Source organism: Meles meles, chromosome 5, assembly GCF_922984935.1.
Source record: "Meles meles chromosome 5, mMelMel3.1 paternal haplotype, whole genome shotgun sequence".
NCBI lineage: Eukaryota > Metazoa > Chordata > Mammalia > Carnivora > Mustelidae > Meles > Meles meles.
Window position 1 is genome coordinate 35265738 of NC_060070.1, and position 16177 is coordinate 35281914.

A 16177-nucleotide genomic window follows, 5' to 3' on the forward strand; every position below is an offset into this window, starting at 1 on the left:
TAGGAGAAAATCAATGTTTCCTACTTGACTATGCAGAAATCCACTTTTTTATAAAATATTGTAATTTGTTTTGTAGGGCAGTGGGAAAGCATAAAAATGACTATGCAAGATGAAACTGTGCAAGGTCTTCTCATCAAACAATGGGAAAACTTATGATTGTTCCGTGATTTTTTTAAAAATGTCTGTGAAAACATTAAGAGCTCTTACTGTTGGTTATAAATGTAGAGGGAAATGAAAAAGAAAACCAGTACTTATAATTTAGTATACTGTAATTTAGCTTATCAGAAACACTGGGCAACAAAGTATTTTATTTCTTCACGAAAAACTTAATCAAAAATAGTCCGAACAGAGCTTGCCTTCTTCTAAGGCTATAACTTACAATACAGAGCAAGCATCTTTTCTATGCCTTGGCAAGATGTCATACTCCTTTCTTAACTCTGGATCAGCTCAGAGCATTTTATCCTTTCCCCTTTCAATGTTGTGAAACATCTCTGAGAATTCCTTTAATATGAAGTTTTCTGCCAACTTCACACCCTCTAAGACATTTTAATCCTTTCTGTCACAACCACTTCCCCCATTTACATCAGTAAGTGTGCCTTTGCCGAGCTCCTGTGGCCGCATACCTAGTCTCCTGAACAGTGGCAATGCCAACATTCCCATAGTCAGCTAGTTCTTCTCGAACACCATTTATTCATGATTCATATTTTATTTCCAGTGTTATCACTTTTCATTCCTTGGCTGCATTTTCATCTTTGTTGGCCAATTCCCTTTTGATTATCCATTTTGCAAAATGTCATATGGATTCATCACTGGGAGACAAGGAGGCAACATAACTACATGGTTTGTTGTCTGTGCATAAAGTGAAGAAGAGACGCACAGTGATCAGACTTCGAAATAAGTGATGTGACTGTCATAGCTCATGATGCACATGTATTATTTATGCGCTGATCAATGGACTGAGGAGCCAGCAGCTATGTCTGTACTTTATACAATTACTCACTGTTAATACACCCTGGTAACGAAAATATGAACCGTGTTGTTGGGGGGCTGGGGTCAGCATCTAAGGTGTGGTAACTGAAATTAGCATCTACTCACTGGGCAAAGCAAGGTCTTCTTGCATTAGCATATACATCTAATAATGTACATCTCAAGAAAATTGTTTACAAAATCACACACATACAAAAGAGGAGCAAAATATGGTACATACCAGTGTGAGATGACTCATCATCACTATCCTCTTCTTTCCTTCCTTTCTTCTTGATTTTTTTGATTTTGTATTCTCTGGCATTGCCGCCACCACCTCCTCTCACACTTCCACTGCCCTCTGGTGGAAAATGGTATTAGTTAGTATTAGCTAACTAAATAACTATTTTTAGAAAACGATGACACTACTACTAGTCATATTTAACTTTACAGCAGAACAATAAAAGCCAAATAATTAAACTTTTAGCTGCTATTTAAGGTGGGAGGGGTTTTTCTTTAAATTATAATGGAAGTTTTGTAATTTGGTCAATAAAAAATTAATAAAATGTGAAATCTCTTAAATTTGAGCAACTCACTTAGATAGCTTACCAGCTCTAAAGGTAATCTCTTCCAGTCTCTTCTTCCTTCTCTAAAGATACTCTTTTCTATAGTTTTGTCTGACTTTTCCTTGGCCAAACCCATTCCTTTACTACTTCGTCTCCCTTCCCCAAAAGAAACGTGCCCTCATTTGCCATCTTTGTTACTACAGCTTCATTAATATCCCATTACAGTACTTCACAAGTTTAATTACCCTCAGTTTTGTCTTTCTGGTTGAAAGATTATTTTTCTTATTTACAGGAGACATCCTGAGTCTCCCACCACCCAATGAGATAATGAATTTTTGAGAACAGGGAGCAAGTCTCACTAATGTTTGTGTCCTTGGGGTTAAAGCAATGCTTGACACATGAAAAGGTGCTCGATAAATGCTTACCACAAATATTAAATTAGATCAGTAGAGAAATATAGTTATCAATCACCTACTGGCTAGAGACTTAAAAAAATACACATTATGAGACAAACTAAAACACTGCAAATAAAAGTAATGTTATTGAGATATTTCTCTGCTATTAAATATTTACATTTAAAGTATCTATTCAACAAAATACTTATCTAGAAATGGGATTGAAACATGAAAAATAATAATACACTCCTTCATAAAAGAGTCATTTTTCAATAAACTAAAATGACATATAAACTACAGATCTTTTTCTAAATTCTAAGTACAATTCCTTTAAATTCTATCATGTCCTATAATTTTAAGTTCTATTAATTTATTTTCCCTTGCTTTTATGATAGAAAAATACAATTTTCAAAAGCAGACCTATGGCAATAAATTTCTTATAGGGAAGACATTTATATTTGACATTATTCCATGCACTATACCTAAACTATTACAATATGATAGTACTATAATTGAGATGATGACCAGATGACTCTGAAATTTTAGAAGGAAATAAAACAGACGAGCTATTCTGACATAAGTGCAACCAACTGATTAAGGTGAATTTATAAGTATATCTTCAAATCATATGATAAAAATATGCATGGCTATGAACAGTACTATGATTTATTGCAGTAGTCTTCCCAGAAAAATAGAGAGAAATTTCAAAGTATCAAAATCAAAAAATTTTGTAGAAAAATGTGTTTGAAGAGGAAAGAAACAATCTCAGAGATATAGGAGTGAATTTCAACAACAAATAAAAATGAAGTTTTGGGGGTGCCTGGGTGGCTCAGTGGGTTAAGTCTCTGCCTTCAGCTCGGGTCATGATCTCAGGGTCCTGGGATCGAGCCCCACATCAGGCTCTCTGCTCAGCAGGGAGCCTGCTTCCTCTTCTCTGCCTACCTCTCTGTCTACTTGTGATCTCTCTCTCTGTCAAACAAATAAAATCTTAAAAAAAAAATGAAGTTTTTATAACACATATCCAATATAGCTGTATTAATGAAACATGTTGAATATCTAGTTTCTTTAACCCTGATAGAGCCCTAATAAAACTGTTATTAGTATTGAAAGTATGGAAAACAAATTAATTTCCAAATGCAAGTTACTAGTATCCAGTGCTACCTCAAATAATTTCCAGTGACTCTTAATTACCAAAAAGAAAAAAAAAAAAAAAAAAGAAAGGAAAAAAACGAGATGTCCCTGGGAAATCCAATAATTTAATAAATATTTATAGAACACCTAAAATACACCAACAGGTGCTCTAAGAACTAGGAAACAATAAACAAGATGTACAAGGTTTCCCAACAATAAAACACAAGACAGTGATAAAAGCAATACAAAAAGACTGAAAGATAATATATGGAGAATGATTGTGTCTACAATTCCAGGTGGTGAGGGAGGAACTGACATTTAAAGTTGAGCTCTGAATGACAAGAAATCTGTTACCTGAAGTTTGAGAGAGAACATTCAGGTAGTGGGAACAGCTAGTGCAAAGGCTTTCAGGTAACCACAAACTTGCCAAATTTGGCGGGGGGGGAAAGGCTACTGGTCTGGAACATAGACAGTGAGGGGCAAACAATGGGACATGGGCCAGGTCATGAAATTAACTTAGTTCTCACAAAAAAATAAAAAGTATAAGTAATCACTAATATTTCCATTATCATAATCAAGAGTTAATTCATTAGCAAAAGATTTGGCTAATATTAGAAATTAAAAATAAATCAACCAAATAAAAGAGTGCAATAAATGTAGAGTTCACTGCAATAAATAAATGAAACTCATCTTTGAATCTTCTTGGTTAATAATAACTTATTACCTGTTGCTTTTCTCCTTCGTTCATCTTTTTTATCCTTTTTACTTGTATTAATGCTTTCTAAAATGGAGACCTGTTTCAGTTCTTCTTCAGTGATTAAATGAACAGGATTATTTTTCATTTCCTGAAATAAAACATGCTTTTCTTGGTAAGCAAAAATATATGGCATTACAGAAAACATAAAATAGTTACATACTCAAATTATTATTATTAATCCTAATTATTCTTGTTTGATCTCATTGCTAAGAACTATAGAGCCTGGTCCAACAGTTGCCACTGTGAGACTATTTCTCTTTGCCAAAGATCAGTCTCTTCCCTTGCTGTTCTTGACTTGTTGAATCTGTGATCAAAAAATAAAAAATCCTATCTGGTCCCTGAAAAACTGATCATACAACAGATGCAATCCTCTTCAGCTGATTTGGCTTCTTTACCACTGCTTACTGGGTGACCTTGCTCTTCTTCTCTTTGAGGCTCCCAAGTCCAGTGCCACTTGGGTACCTGAGAGCACAAAATCTCTATCCTCCAACCTAACAGAATGAGCATTTAGGATGAGTTGTACACTTAATCATATAATCTGTTTTTTCCTCCAGACTCATTCCTGATCTCTGCTTTTTAAAAATTTATGTTAAGACTAATGAACTATTTCCATGTTCAGAAACTGTTTTTTCAGCATGGGACAGGGTTCTAAATCTGCAATGGCAAAAGTACATTTTCATGTTAAAAATGGTATTTCCATTTTGGTTTCCTAAAGAAAAATGTTTAGAATGTTGACAGTTCAAACAACAGAATCACCTTTTTTTTTCCCCTCAAAGTTATTTTTGTAGTTGGAAGGAGGAGCACAAAGAATGAAAACTGATGACCACGTTTTTATCTTAGTGCAAATAAAAATAATGTAGCCATTTAGTGACTTAGGAGATAATATGTGCTAGACTTTTGGTATACATCTCTTCTTTATTTAAATTTATCTTTAGAAAGGAGAAAAGAGGCATCATCATCCTTCCTTTGAAGATGTGGAAACTGGAGGTCTATTTGTCCAAAGTCAAACAGTAAACAAGGTGAGAATGGAACTCAGGTGTATTGGTAACAATCTTATGTACTTTTACTCTGCTGCTTTGTAGGCAAGACAGAAAATTATCTCTCTTCTTTAAACTGTTAAAGAGCTTAAAAGGAATAGAGATGAATACAAATCATTTACCTACTTAATAAGGATTTATTAACAGTCTAAGATAAATAGGCTTATTCTGCCTATCCGTGAGCAGGCTTTATAAGTAAATGGGGCTGCTAACTAGAAACATGAATTGAATAGTCATTAAAGCAGACCTGACCAGACCTCTGCTTCTAGAAACTATGATAGCACTCGCTCTCAGGAACTAATCAATTTTTGATAGTATCAACAATTTCTTTCCTCAGTAAGTTATCCCATTTGTGCATCCTAAATAGGTAAAATTAATAAGGCTCTACCTGATTTACTAAATGAATAGTATAGTGATTGATAGCTATACTGTATACTTGTAAATATAATCCACAGATATAATTTTTGTGGATTTCAATGTTGGACCAATACCCTTATGTAACTTAACTATGAAATGTATAATTTCATTTATATGATTTCAAATTATAAAATTATAAATTATAAAATTATAAATGTAATAATCATAATTATAAAATCTATAAATTTTATAAAAATATAAAATTATATAATCAGCTCCCTAAGTTCTAACTTGTATGTCCTGATGGGAGTGAAGAAGAGGAAAAACAGATCGAGGAGAAATAAAAAGGAACGATGCATTAAAAGGAAATGATGCATGAAACACAGTGTTCACTTTCGGGTGTATGCTGCTTACTGCTTACTGCATTTTTCAAAAAATGTCAGATGATTCTAACATGAAAATCCTATTAAGATTAGTAGGAGAAAGGAAATCTGGCTTACCTTTTCAGCTTTCTGGTGCATCAGTTCACTGAAGAGTTCTGTGCAGTTATTTATGAATTTTTCACTGACTACAACAGTGTCACTAAAAACTACAGCTGAAGCCTGCTTGCTGAATGCTCTCATCACCTGCTGAAGCAACATGGCAGCATCTTCAACTGATAAAGAACTGGGTAACAGAGGCTAGAAGCAGAAACAAAGTGAAAACAAGTATACATATGATAACATACAGATAAACCGTTTGTTACATATATGCCCTCCCTAGGTGATCTCATTAAGTCTAATAGCCTTCAGAACCATCTCTATGCTGATAACCTCCCAAACTGTATTTCTGCTTTCATTATCACTCTGAGCTCTGGAGTCATATGATTCCATATGTCATGTGGAGACACAAAGATGTCTCCCTAACATCTCTGCTCTTATGTCTAACAGGCATCTCAAATTCCACATGTCCAGAAGGACACTGATTGCAGCTGCCTCCCCACCAACACCTAACTCCCACCCACCTTTCTCCATTGTTCCTCCTCTCAATTAATGGTACTGTTCTACATGCAGTTATCAGGCCCCAAACCTATATGTCACACTCAGTTCCTGTCATAAACCCATAAACAATCCATCATCAAGTCCTGACAACTTTACCTACAAAATAGATTTCTTAGCTCTTTGGACTATCTGAAATTACCGTTTTCATTAACTATCTCCACCTAGGAAACTTGTGTGGGCACCACATTCCTGGCAAGTAAAATGGTTCCTGGGACAAAGATGGTACTTAAAATTTGCTAAATGAATGAATGGAACACCAAAATTTGGAACCTCTGGAAACTTGTGTATCCAAAAAGTAATTTTTTACTTTATAAAGACAATCTGGGCCCTGCCTAGTAATAATGGGATGGCCTCTTGTTTCTTTCTCTTCACCTATACTTTTCTCTTTGGCATAATAAAGGCAGGTCAATACTGAATACTGAAGTAAAACACTAACAGGGCTAAAGCAGGTCATGTTAATACATGAGCAGAGATCAATGAATGGATAAAGGATACACAAATACTATACAGTGGCTAATGCCAATAAACTTGTAAATACTTGGATAAGATTGTGAGAAATCTCATCAGTATCAATGGCAAGACTGTTATGAGTATTATATTGTTTGCTTACTTGTTTTGAGATTTATGGAATTCTGGATGTTGACTATCCATATCTAAAAGGTCATTCTACCTCAAAAGCTAAAAGTCTTTAAGCATAATTAAGATTGTTTTTGCCATAACAATGTCTGCTAGAATTTGGCTACAAAGCCAAGACTATCTTTATGTACCCTAATTATTAAAATGACCACATACTAGTGAATATCAGTTATCACTGGTTTAAAGAAAAATTAACAAGAAGAAGATAAAACATACTGCAATATCAACCCATGTTCCAGAGCTGATGGCTTCCTCTACTGATGCTTCCACCTGATCCACAAGTCCTTGACCAACACAAGCTGCTTTCAAAAACAAGAGTTGTGCCGTCTTGTATCTTTTCTTTATATAGCTCACAGCATCTGGGATTCCAAGTCTGGACAAAGCATCAAATTCTAGAAATACATCACAAATAGAAATGGAATAGAATACATTAGAACAAAATTGTCAATCATTCCCATCTTTTAGAAATCCTAGAAAAAATAAGTTCTACCAATATCTATTCTTTGTGAATGCACTTCCAAATATTTATTACTAAACATAGCTGTAGAAAAATTAGTTCAAATACTTCTTCAATCCCAGCTATGTCACACCCTCTCCAATTGTGGGGTCAAAGGGAAACGTGAGAACTACAGATCAAAAAGGTAGAAATGGGGGGCACCTGGGTGGCTCAGTGGGTTAAGCCTCTGCCTTCAACTCAGGTCACAATCTCAGGGTCCTGGGATCGAGCCCCACATCAGGCTCTCTGCTTAGCAGGGAGCCTGCTTCCCTCTCGCTCTCTGCTTGCCTCTCTGCCTACTTGTGATCTCTCTGCCAAATAAATAAATAAAATCTTTAAAAAAAAAAAAAAGGTAGAAATGGGGGAGAAGGAGAATGTAATAATTTACAGAAACAAAAGTAGAATTTATTTTGCTTATTACAGTTAACTAAAGGTATCAGACAACTTAAGACAAAGTAATTCCCTGGTTTAATTTAAACTAGACTTAGCATATAAACAAAAGTAAAAACAAAAACAAAACAAAAAAAAGACTTAAATTTACAGCCATTAAGGTTATTGGAGGTGTTTATTGTACTCTCTGCCCCCAACTAATCTATTTAAGAAAATTAATTATAACAAAGTTCTAATCCAAGTTCATGGTTGAAGAAACTGAAAGGTACATAACAGAAAGTGAAGAAAACATTAAGTGAAACCCAGTATTCTAGTATAGATTTAAATTGTTTGAACCATTAGTATCTTACAGGTTTATTACTGAGAAAGCAACTGATTTCTTACATGATTTGACTTGGGTTATGAAACTGATCAAACTAAGTGAGCTACATGTACAGACATAATGTACATGAATATTATATATAATATACATATGCTAATTGTTTTAATGATTAAGTTCAGTCAATCTACTTTACCCAAATGACAGAACCTCAGGAAAAGGAATGAGAATAGCTTCAGCGTTTCTGAAGAAGTGAGTGACAAATAAAAATGCACACTGTAAAGCTGATAGCCAATAAAGTATTTCTAAGATTATGTATCTGAATAATTGGACAACTTCATAAAATATAAGATATAGTAAGTAAGATTATTTTTTGTGACTTAAAATATACTTGAAGTTGTAATAGTGTCACATCACTGGAACACTGGTAACAATCAATACCAGTTTTGGCCTTCCCATATTACAACTGTTCAGTAACTATGAAATTAAACTCAGTTCCAAAACCAACAAAAATCTGCAATTCGGCCACTTTTACATTCACAGAGAACCATTATAATCTTCTGCCAATAGCACAGCATGTGTGTACTCCCAGGACTAATAAAATACTTTCTTAGAACATGTGCAATATAAGAAAGAAATTTTAGTTTCAAAGACAAAAAGAAGTAGTTACCTAGATAGCCATTCTGCCTGAGAAAGGAATCCACCCAAGTACTTTGTGTTCTGGAGTAAATGTCAGGGACAAACACCGCCTTATCCTGTCTCCCGCCAACCACAGTGCCTCGTAAACGTCCGCTATTAACGAGTTCCTCAAGCACAGCTTAAAACAAAACCAAATACAAATAAATCAGAGCAGGTATAAATGTCAAAGAGTAAAATACTATTTCACAATTTAGTTATTCTCCTTTAAAAAAGCAATTTTAAAGTTTAATTAAATAAATGAAGACATTATATTTTAGACAAAACTTTCCTGCCATTTATGAGAATATTCAGGTCACAAATTTAGGAAATTCTGGCAACTAGCTAAAAGTACTGAACTTGTAACTCAAACTGGTTAATATTAACATTGAATTTTTTTCTTAAGATTTTATTTATTTATTTGACAGAGATCACAAGTAGGCAAAGAGGCAGGCAGAGAGAGAGGGAGAGGAAGCAGGCTCTGCGTTGAGCAGAGAGCTGGAAGCGGGGCTCCATCCCAGGACCCTGAGATCATGACCTGAGCAGAAGGCAGAGGCTTAACCCACTGAGCCACCCAGGCGCCCCTAACATTGAATTTTTTAGTTAAGAGCAATTTTGGGGGAAAAAATGCCATTATTTATATGTTTGAAAGTGGATGACTAAACACTTTGAGAATAGATAATATGCAATCACTAAGTGTTTCCAAATTCAGTTTTCTCATATTTAGAACATTTAAGATACCTGGATCACATTAGAATCAACTGTGTGAAAATAAAGACAAGAAAAAATTTTTTTTAATTTTTTTAAGGATTTAATTAATTAATTAATTAATTTGACAGAGAGAGACACAGTGAGAGAGCGAACACAAGCAGATGGAGAGGGAGAAGCAGGCTTCCCACCAAGCAGGCAGCCCAATGTGGGGCTCGATCCCAGGACCATGGGATCATGACCCGAGCCGGAGGCAGATGTTCAACTACTGAGCCACCCAGGCACCCTAAGCCATGAAAATTTTTATGTTATTATATTTCTACTGTTTTCTTTTTTTAATGTCATTACATTTCTACTGTTTATATTGCAACACATGTAAGAGAAGTACAATGCTTAGGTTAAGAGGATGGATCTAGATTTGGACACCCTTTAAGTCCAAATCTCAACTCTGTCACCTGCTCCCTGACAAAAACTGGGCAAGTCATTTTACTTATGCTTCCATTTTCTCAGCCATGAAATAGGGATAATAGCAAGTGTCTCCAAGAATTATTGTATTCAAGTCAAGTGCTTGGAACAGTAGCTGGTGAATGATAAGCACGCAGTAAATTTTAACTAAATATCACCAACCACCACACATCATCATCATTAATCACCCTCATCATCATCAAAAGGCTAATGCCAGTCTGAGACCTGGATAGTACTGCCATTAACATAAAATACATGCTTTTTTATTTAAACCATAATATTTAACTAAACATTTCATTGTTTAAATACCAAAATACCCTGAAAAAGACAAAAGCAGGTAGGAAAGAGTTATTTCTAAGCAAATTAGAAAGCACCGTCAATACATGACTGACAAAGAAATGTTTATGAAAATCAGCCTTTACCAGAAATAAAAATTAGCTTATATGAGTTACAAGATTTTGGTGCTGAGTAAATTAGGATACATTAGAAAAGTCTAGATTTTTCAACAGACTGTAACAAATAAATTTCATGACTGTAGAGCACAAATCTGTGCTAAATTAAAAGTTATCAAGTTATCAATTATTACTTGAAAAACATGAAATCCCACCAATCACCAATTTGTAGATTCTAATATATGTTACATTTTTAATTTTAAATTTATTAAACAAAAAATTTAACTCCATATTCTGAAAAATATCGGGAATTAAAGCTAACTTTTGGTTTTAAACATGAATTTCTTTTCTATCCTTCATTTTAATTCTTCTATTTACACAGATATCTGAGCCAAAAGATTAAGTCATTGTTTTTAAAAGTTATTCCACCAAGACTTTTAAAAAGACCCTCAAAACCTGGTAACAGCTTCACAAACACACACATAATATAGGTAATGAATCAAGACTATTCTGGAGATATTACAGTGTTGTTTAAATGCTAAGAACATATTTTTACTGGTATTATCCTCTTTGTAAAATGATTTATTTCTTAAAATATTTTATTTACTTACTTATTAATTAAGTAAGCTCTATGCCCAATGTGGGGCTTGAACTCATGACCCTGAAATCAAGAGTCGAATGTTCTACTGACTTAGCCAGCCTAGCACCTCTGTAAAAATTTTTTAGACAAACACTATTTACTTTCATGTTAGAAAATGTAGCAAGAATCTGTAAGAAACAAAGTGAAAATTATTCTTAATCCTACAATTTAAAATATCTCTCTATAAATATATATGCATAGCAGTATTTTACACACACACACACACACACACACACACAGTTTGTTTTTCATTCTATTCCTCTGTGGTAGCCAACATTAAATGTTTGGTGGATGGAACAGATACATACAGGAAAATTGGTATAGAGAAGCTTGAAAATAGAGAAGAGAAATATTTTAGTTATATAAGTTTTAAGGTTAAGATAAGTCAAAATGTGAAAAATTAGTTAAGTTTCACTTTAATAGTCTATTTAACAGCTAATTAAATGACATATAATTTAAAGCAAACTCACAGTAAAGCAGCTGCTCTTGAAATCCATATTTTGAAATGAGAGAATTTACTGCTGTAGGCCTTTATGGAAAGAAAGAAAAAGACCTTATTTATTCTAGAGTTACACATATTTATGAATTATAAAAATAACTAGGATAACTAGTTTATGAAAAACACCAATTAATTTAAAAGAAAAGTGAAGGCAAAAATAACACCAGATTTTACAACATTAATCAGAATTACACTACTGAAATTTGTATTCGCAATCCAGGATCAATTCACTTTCTCACCAAATTCCCACCTCAGATTTAGTGATATCTGATCAGCTTTTATTTTATGTTTTTCTTTATTCTAGTCTTTCTCTCTGGGAGACTCTTTCTCCACCTAGGAATAGCCAGATGAATGTTATCTGATTCTGTTTTTGAAGAAAAGTGAAATTATATATGTAGTGAAAGGAATCTGGAATGATATTCTCCCAGATTAGGTGGATGACTGGAAGGGAGTCACTTAAAATGCTCCTTCTTGTTTATCACTATTTTCTGTAATGACTGCTTTAAAACAAAACAAAAACCCCAGCTTTAATGAGGCATAATTTACATACAATTCAAGCATCTTAATAAATTTATGAAGTTGAGGAATCATCACTATAGCTCTCAAGTCTAGAATATTTCCATCACCCAAATAATTCCTGCACAGATGTTTGCAGTTAATTCTTGCTCTAACCCTCGTCCTAGAGAACCACTGATCTGCTTTCTTCCTCTACATATTTGCCCTTCTAGAAATTTCATAGAAATGGAATCAATATATGGTCTCTTATGTCTGGCTTTTTTCACTTAGCATCATTTTGAGGTTCATGCATGATGAAGCCTGAATCAGTATTCACTCCTTTTTATTGCTGAATAGCATTCCCTGTATGGAGATACCACGTTTTGTTTATTCATCCATCAAATGATGGACATTTGGATTGTTTCCAGTTTGGGGCTATTATGAACAATGCTGCTACAAACATTTTTTTTTTTTATGCCTTTGTGTGGACTTATCTATTCATTTTTGGGGGGTAGATCCCTGCGAATGCTTTTCTTTTATAATAATTACCTTTTTTTTTTTTAAGATTTTATTTATTTATTTGACAGAGATCACAAGTAGGCAGAGAGGCAGGCAGAGAGAGGGGAGGAAGCAGGCTCCCTGCTAAGCAGAGAGCCCGATGTGTGGCTTGATCCCAGGACCCTGGGATCATGACCTGAGCCAAAGGCAGAGGCTTTAAACCACTGAGCCACCCAGGTGCCCCAATTATCTTTTTTTTTTTTTTTTTAAAGTAAGGGAAATTATAAAGAAAACAACACAGACTTTCTTTTTATGACTATATTTTTTTTCCCTATTCATTTTAAGCCAGTTATGCTTGTTTTCTGGTTTAGGTTTATAGTCTATGTTTTTATTTTTATGCACATAACTAAGAGACTTTTAAGTTATTCCAAGTACTCAATTGATGATTTAAGATGTTATGAATTTTCTCTGTTACAAACTTGGGAGAGCATTTGTCTGAATATGAATTGATACTTAAAACCCCTATGCTTGGGAATTTTAGCTAAATTATTATTTTTACCAAATTCTCATTTAGATTATTTGTTTGTCATTAAATTAACTTATCTTACTGTTTCAGCTAAATTATCTAGAGCCCCCAAACCAATCAGGTCCATTTAGGTACTTGAAGTTTGCTCTCTGCTTGTCTTATAATTATTACAACCTTCTCATGTTTTGTTTTTTTGTTTTCTGTTCCCTTCTACCTGAACACATGCCTACAAAAATGTAGAGGGCTCCTTGAAGGTCTTTATCTTAAAATTTCTGCATGTATAACTTATTGTGGGTTTTCAGTAAACGTTTAATTGAGCTGCACAAAATTTTTAGCTTTTTTTTAAAATAAAACTTGGCTGTTGAATTTTTATTTCAATTTGGAATACAGTGTAGTTTAGTATACCTATATATGTCCCTGCTCTAAGTATTTCCCGCTCTTCTTTCTGGCTACCTATAATAACAACAATATAAAGCTTTTAAAACCAGAGATGAAGGTGATTTCTCTAAATTTAGACTAGAAAAGTGGAGGGGGTGCAGGCTCCTTATATTTAAGAGACAAATATGATGATATGGTACATTAAATGGAACTATCTGGAAGCCACACAGCCTATCAAAATCTTTTGAGGCTCAGAATTTGTTTTGCCCTCACGCTTTAATAATACCTCTTCAAGGCTACTGTGAGTCAGAAAAAATATTATTTGCCAAACCTGCTGGTAACTACACTCACCATAATAATTAGTCAAAGAAAAAAAATCTGTCAATAAAGAAATTATATTTTGTTCTTATTTTTTGATCAAGTAATAAACACACACAGTACAAAAAAGGTACAAAACTAAATCCCCTATATTCTCATCATTCAACTACCCAGTACTCCAGAAACAACTACTGTTACCAGTTTCTTGTGTCAGGAGGGCACAGGCTGTCGGAGCCTATGTGGACAAAGGAGGGTGTCCACATGGGGATGAGAGCTGCAGCAGCAATGGGGTATCAGTTACATGAAGGGGAATCATTCAAATAAGCAAATTTAGCTGACCCTTGAACAATGTGGATCTGAACCTCATGGGTCTACTTTATAGGTAGATTTTGTTTTTTTTAAGATTTATTTATTCATTTTAGAGAAAGACAGAGAGTAAGAGAGTACATGAGTACAGAGTAGAGGGGCAGAGGGAAAGAAAGTCCAACCTGACTGAGCATGGAGCCTGGTGCCGGGCTCAATCTCACGACCCTAATATCATGACCTGAGCAGAAACCAAGAGTCAGATGCTTAAAACCAGCGGTGCTATTCAGGCGCCCCATATGTAGATTTTAAAAATATACATATAGTACAGCACTGAAAATGTATTTTCTTTTTCTGATGATATTCTTGTTTGTTTTTTTTTTTTTGGAAGATTTTATTTATTTATTTGAGAGACAGAGTGAGTGAGCATAAGTGGGGGGGATAGGCAGAGGGAAAGGGAGAAGCAGACTCCCTGCTTAGGAGGGAGCCCGATGACATGGGACTAGATCCCAAGACCCCAGGATCATGACCCAAGCAGATGCTTAACTGACTGAGCCACCCAAGAGCCCCGTCTTTCTTATGATATTCTTATTATTTTCTTTTCTCTAGCTTACTTTATTGTAAGAATATGGTATATAATTCATATAACATATAAAAGATGCATTATTCAACTATTTGTCACCTTCTGGTAAACAGAAGGCTGCTAGTAGTTAAGTTTTGGGGGAGTCAAAAGTTATTCCCAGATTTTCAACTGCAGTGTGGGGGTTGGTGATCCTAACCTCTGTGTTGTTCAAGGGCCAAGTGTATATTAAGTATAATGGGAAGTAGGTTTCTCAAGGTCAGAGAAGGGAGCTGCAAATATGGAAAAGGAGAAAACTAGGACAAAACTGGGTGCTTGGAAGGGAACTGGAAGGATCAGTGTGAACTCATGGTTTTCGATAAAAAATACAAAAATATAGGTAAATAGAGGGGTGTATACTAGTGTGTCTGTGTATCCTCTAATTTTTCTGCTGAGGGGGCTTGGGAGCGGTGACAACCAAATAGCAATAACCAATTTAAGTGTCCAGATATTGGTTTCTAAATAGCATACTCAACTAAAAAGAACCAGGCAGGGTTCCTTAAGGAAATGGCTGATTCTAGGCTTGGGCAATAAAATTATGAGCTGAGCTTACAACTTCTTGTTTTACCAGAAAAAAGAGATGTGTTCCAAGAATGATGGGATAATAAGGACACAGAAGTCAGCGTGAGGGGTGGGCCAAGAGCTAAGTCAGAGCCAATTTAAAAATATCTAAATAATGGTAATAATAGATTTTAATCCAATGGATAAAATAGGGAGCCATGAGTCCATACTGATTTAAACAAATGAATAAACTGAAAGTTTGATTAAAAAAAAACCCAAAACACCATAACTTATAAGATCTCAAACTGCCCTCCCCACAAATACTTATAAAGGAAAACCAAGTAGCTTTATGGCAAGTCTAACAGATATCTCCTTACTAAGAAGTTATACTGCATACCATCAGTAACTAGAAAAATCTAAACTGTCTACTCCTTGCTAGGATTCAATAACAAGAACAGAGAATCACTTTGGTTACATTCCTGTCAAAGATGCATAACCTGAACATCAGCATGAAAAAAATAGCAGACAAGCAAAATTAAGCATGTTATAAAATAACTGGCCTATGGTATTAACAAAAGTGTCAAGGTTATGAAAGTTAAAAAAAAAAAGACCACGTTTAAGTGTTCCAGATTGAAGGTGCCTAAGGAGACATGACAATTAAATGCAATATATGATTCTGAACTGGGTCCTTTTACAGTAGAGGACATTATTGGAAAACTGGTAAAATGTGAATGAGCTCTGAGGACTAGACGGCAGGAATGTATCAATGTCAATATTCCGATGTTTGTATTATAGATATGTGGTTATATAGGACAATGCCCTTGTCTGTAGGACACAGACTAATGTATCTGTGGTGATGGGATACATGTTAGGAAGGAACTTCCTCTCAAATGGACAGGAAAAAAAAAAAGGTTCTCTTGCAATTTTTCTGTAATTGCGAGATGATTAAAAAAGGAAAAAAGAAAATGGTTGCACTAACTTGCAAACTTTCTTCTCTAACCTAGTCTTTTGTACCAGTACCTTGCACATATTAGGTGCTCATTAAATGCTTTTGATTTGCTGAAGGACAAAAG

At 34.5% G+C, this 16177-nt stretch overlaps 1 protein-coding gene across 1 annotated transcript in view; it reads right to left on the reverse strand.

The window, feature by feature from the left end:
• Positions 1 to 16177, reverse strand: part of UFL1 (UFM1 specific ligase 1) — a 32811-nt gene that overhangs the window by 8312 nt on the left and 8322 nt on the right. The window contains exons 7-12 of the mRNA XM_046006398.1: positions 11438 to 11496; positions 8758 to 8904; positions 7099 to 7274; positions 5707 to 5886; positions 3780 to 3900; positions 1208 to 1324 (exon numbers count right to left, since the gene is read on the reverse strand). Coding sequence (XP_045862354.1) covers positions 1208 to 1324; positions 3780 to 3900; positions 5707 to 5886; positions 7099 to 7274; positions 8758 to 8904; positions 11438 to 11496 — 800 coding nt within the window. The remainder of the gene's footprint in view (positions 1 to 1207; positions 1325 to 3779; positions 3901 to 5706; positions 5887 to 7098; positions 7275 to 8757; positions 8905 to 11437; positions 11497 to 16177) is intronic.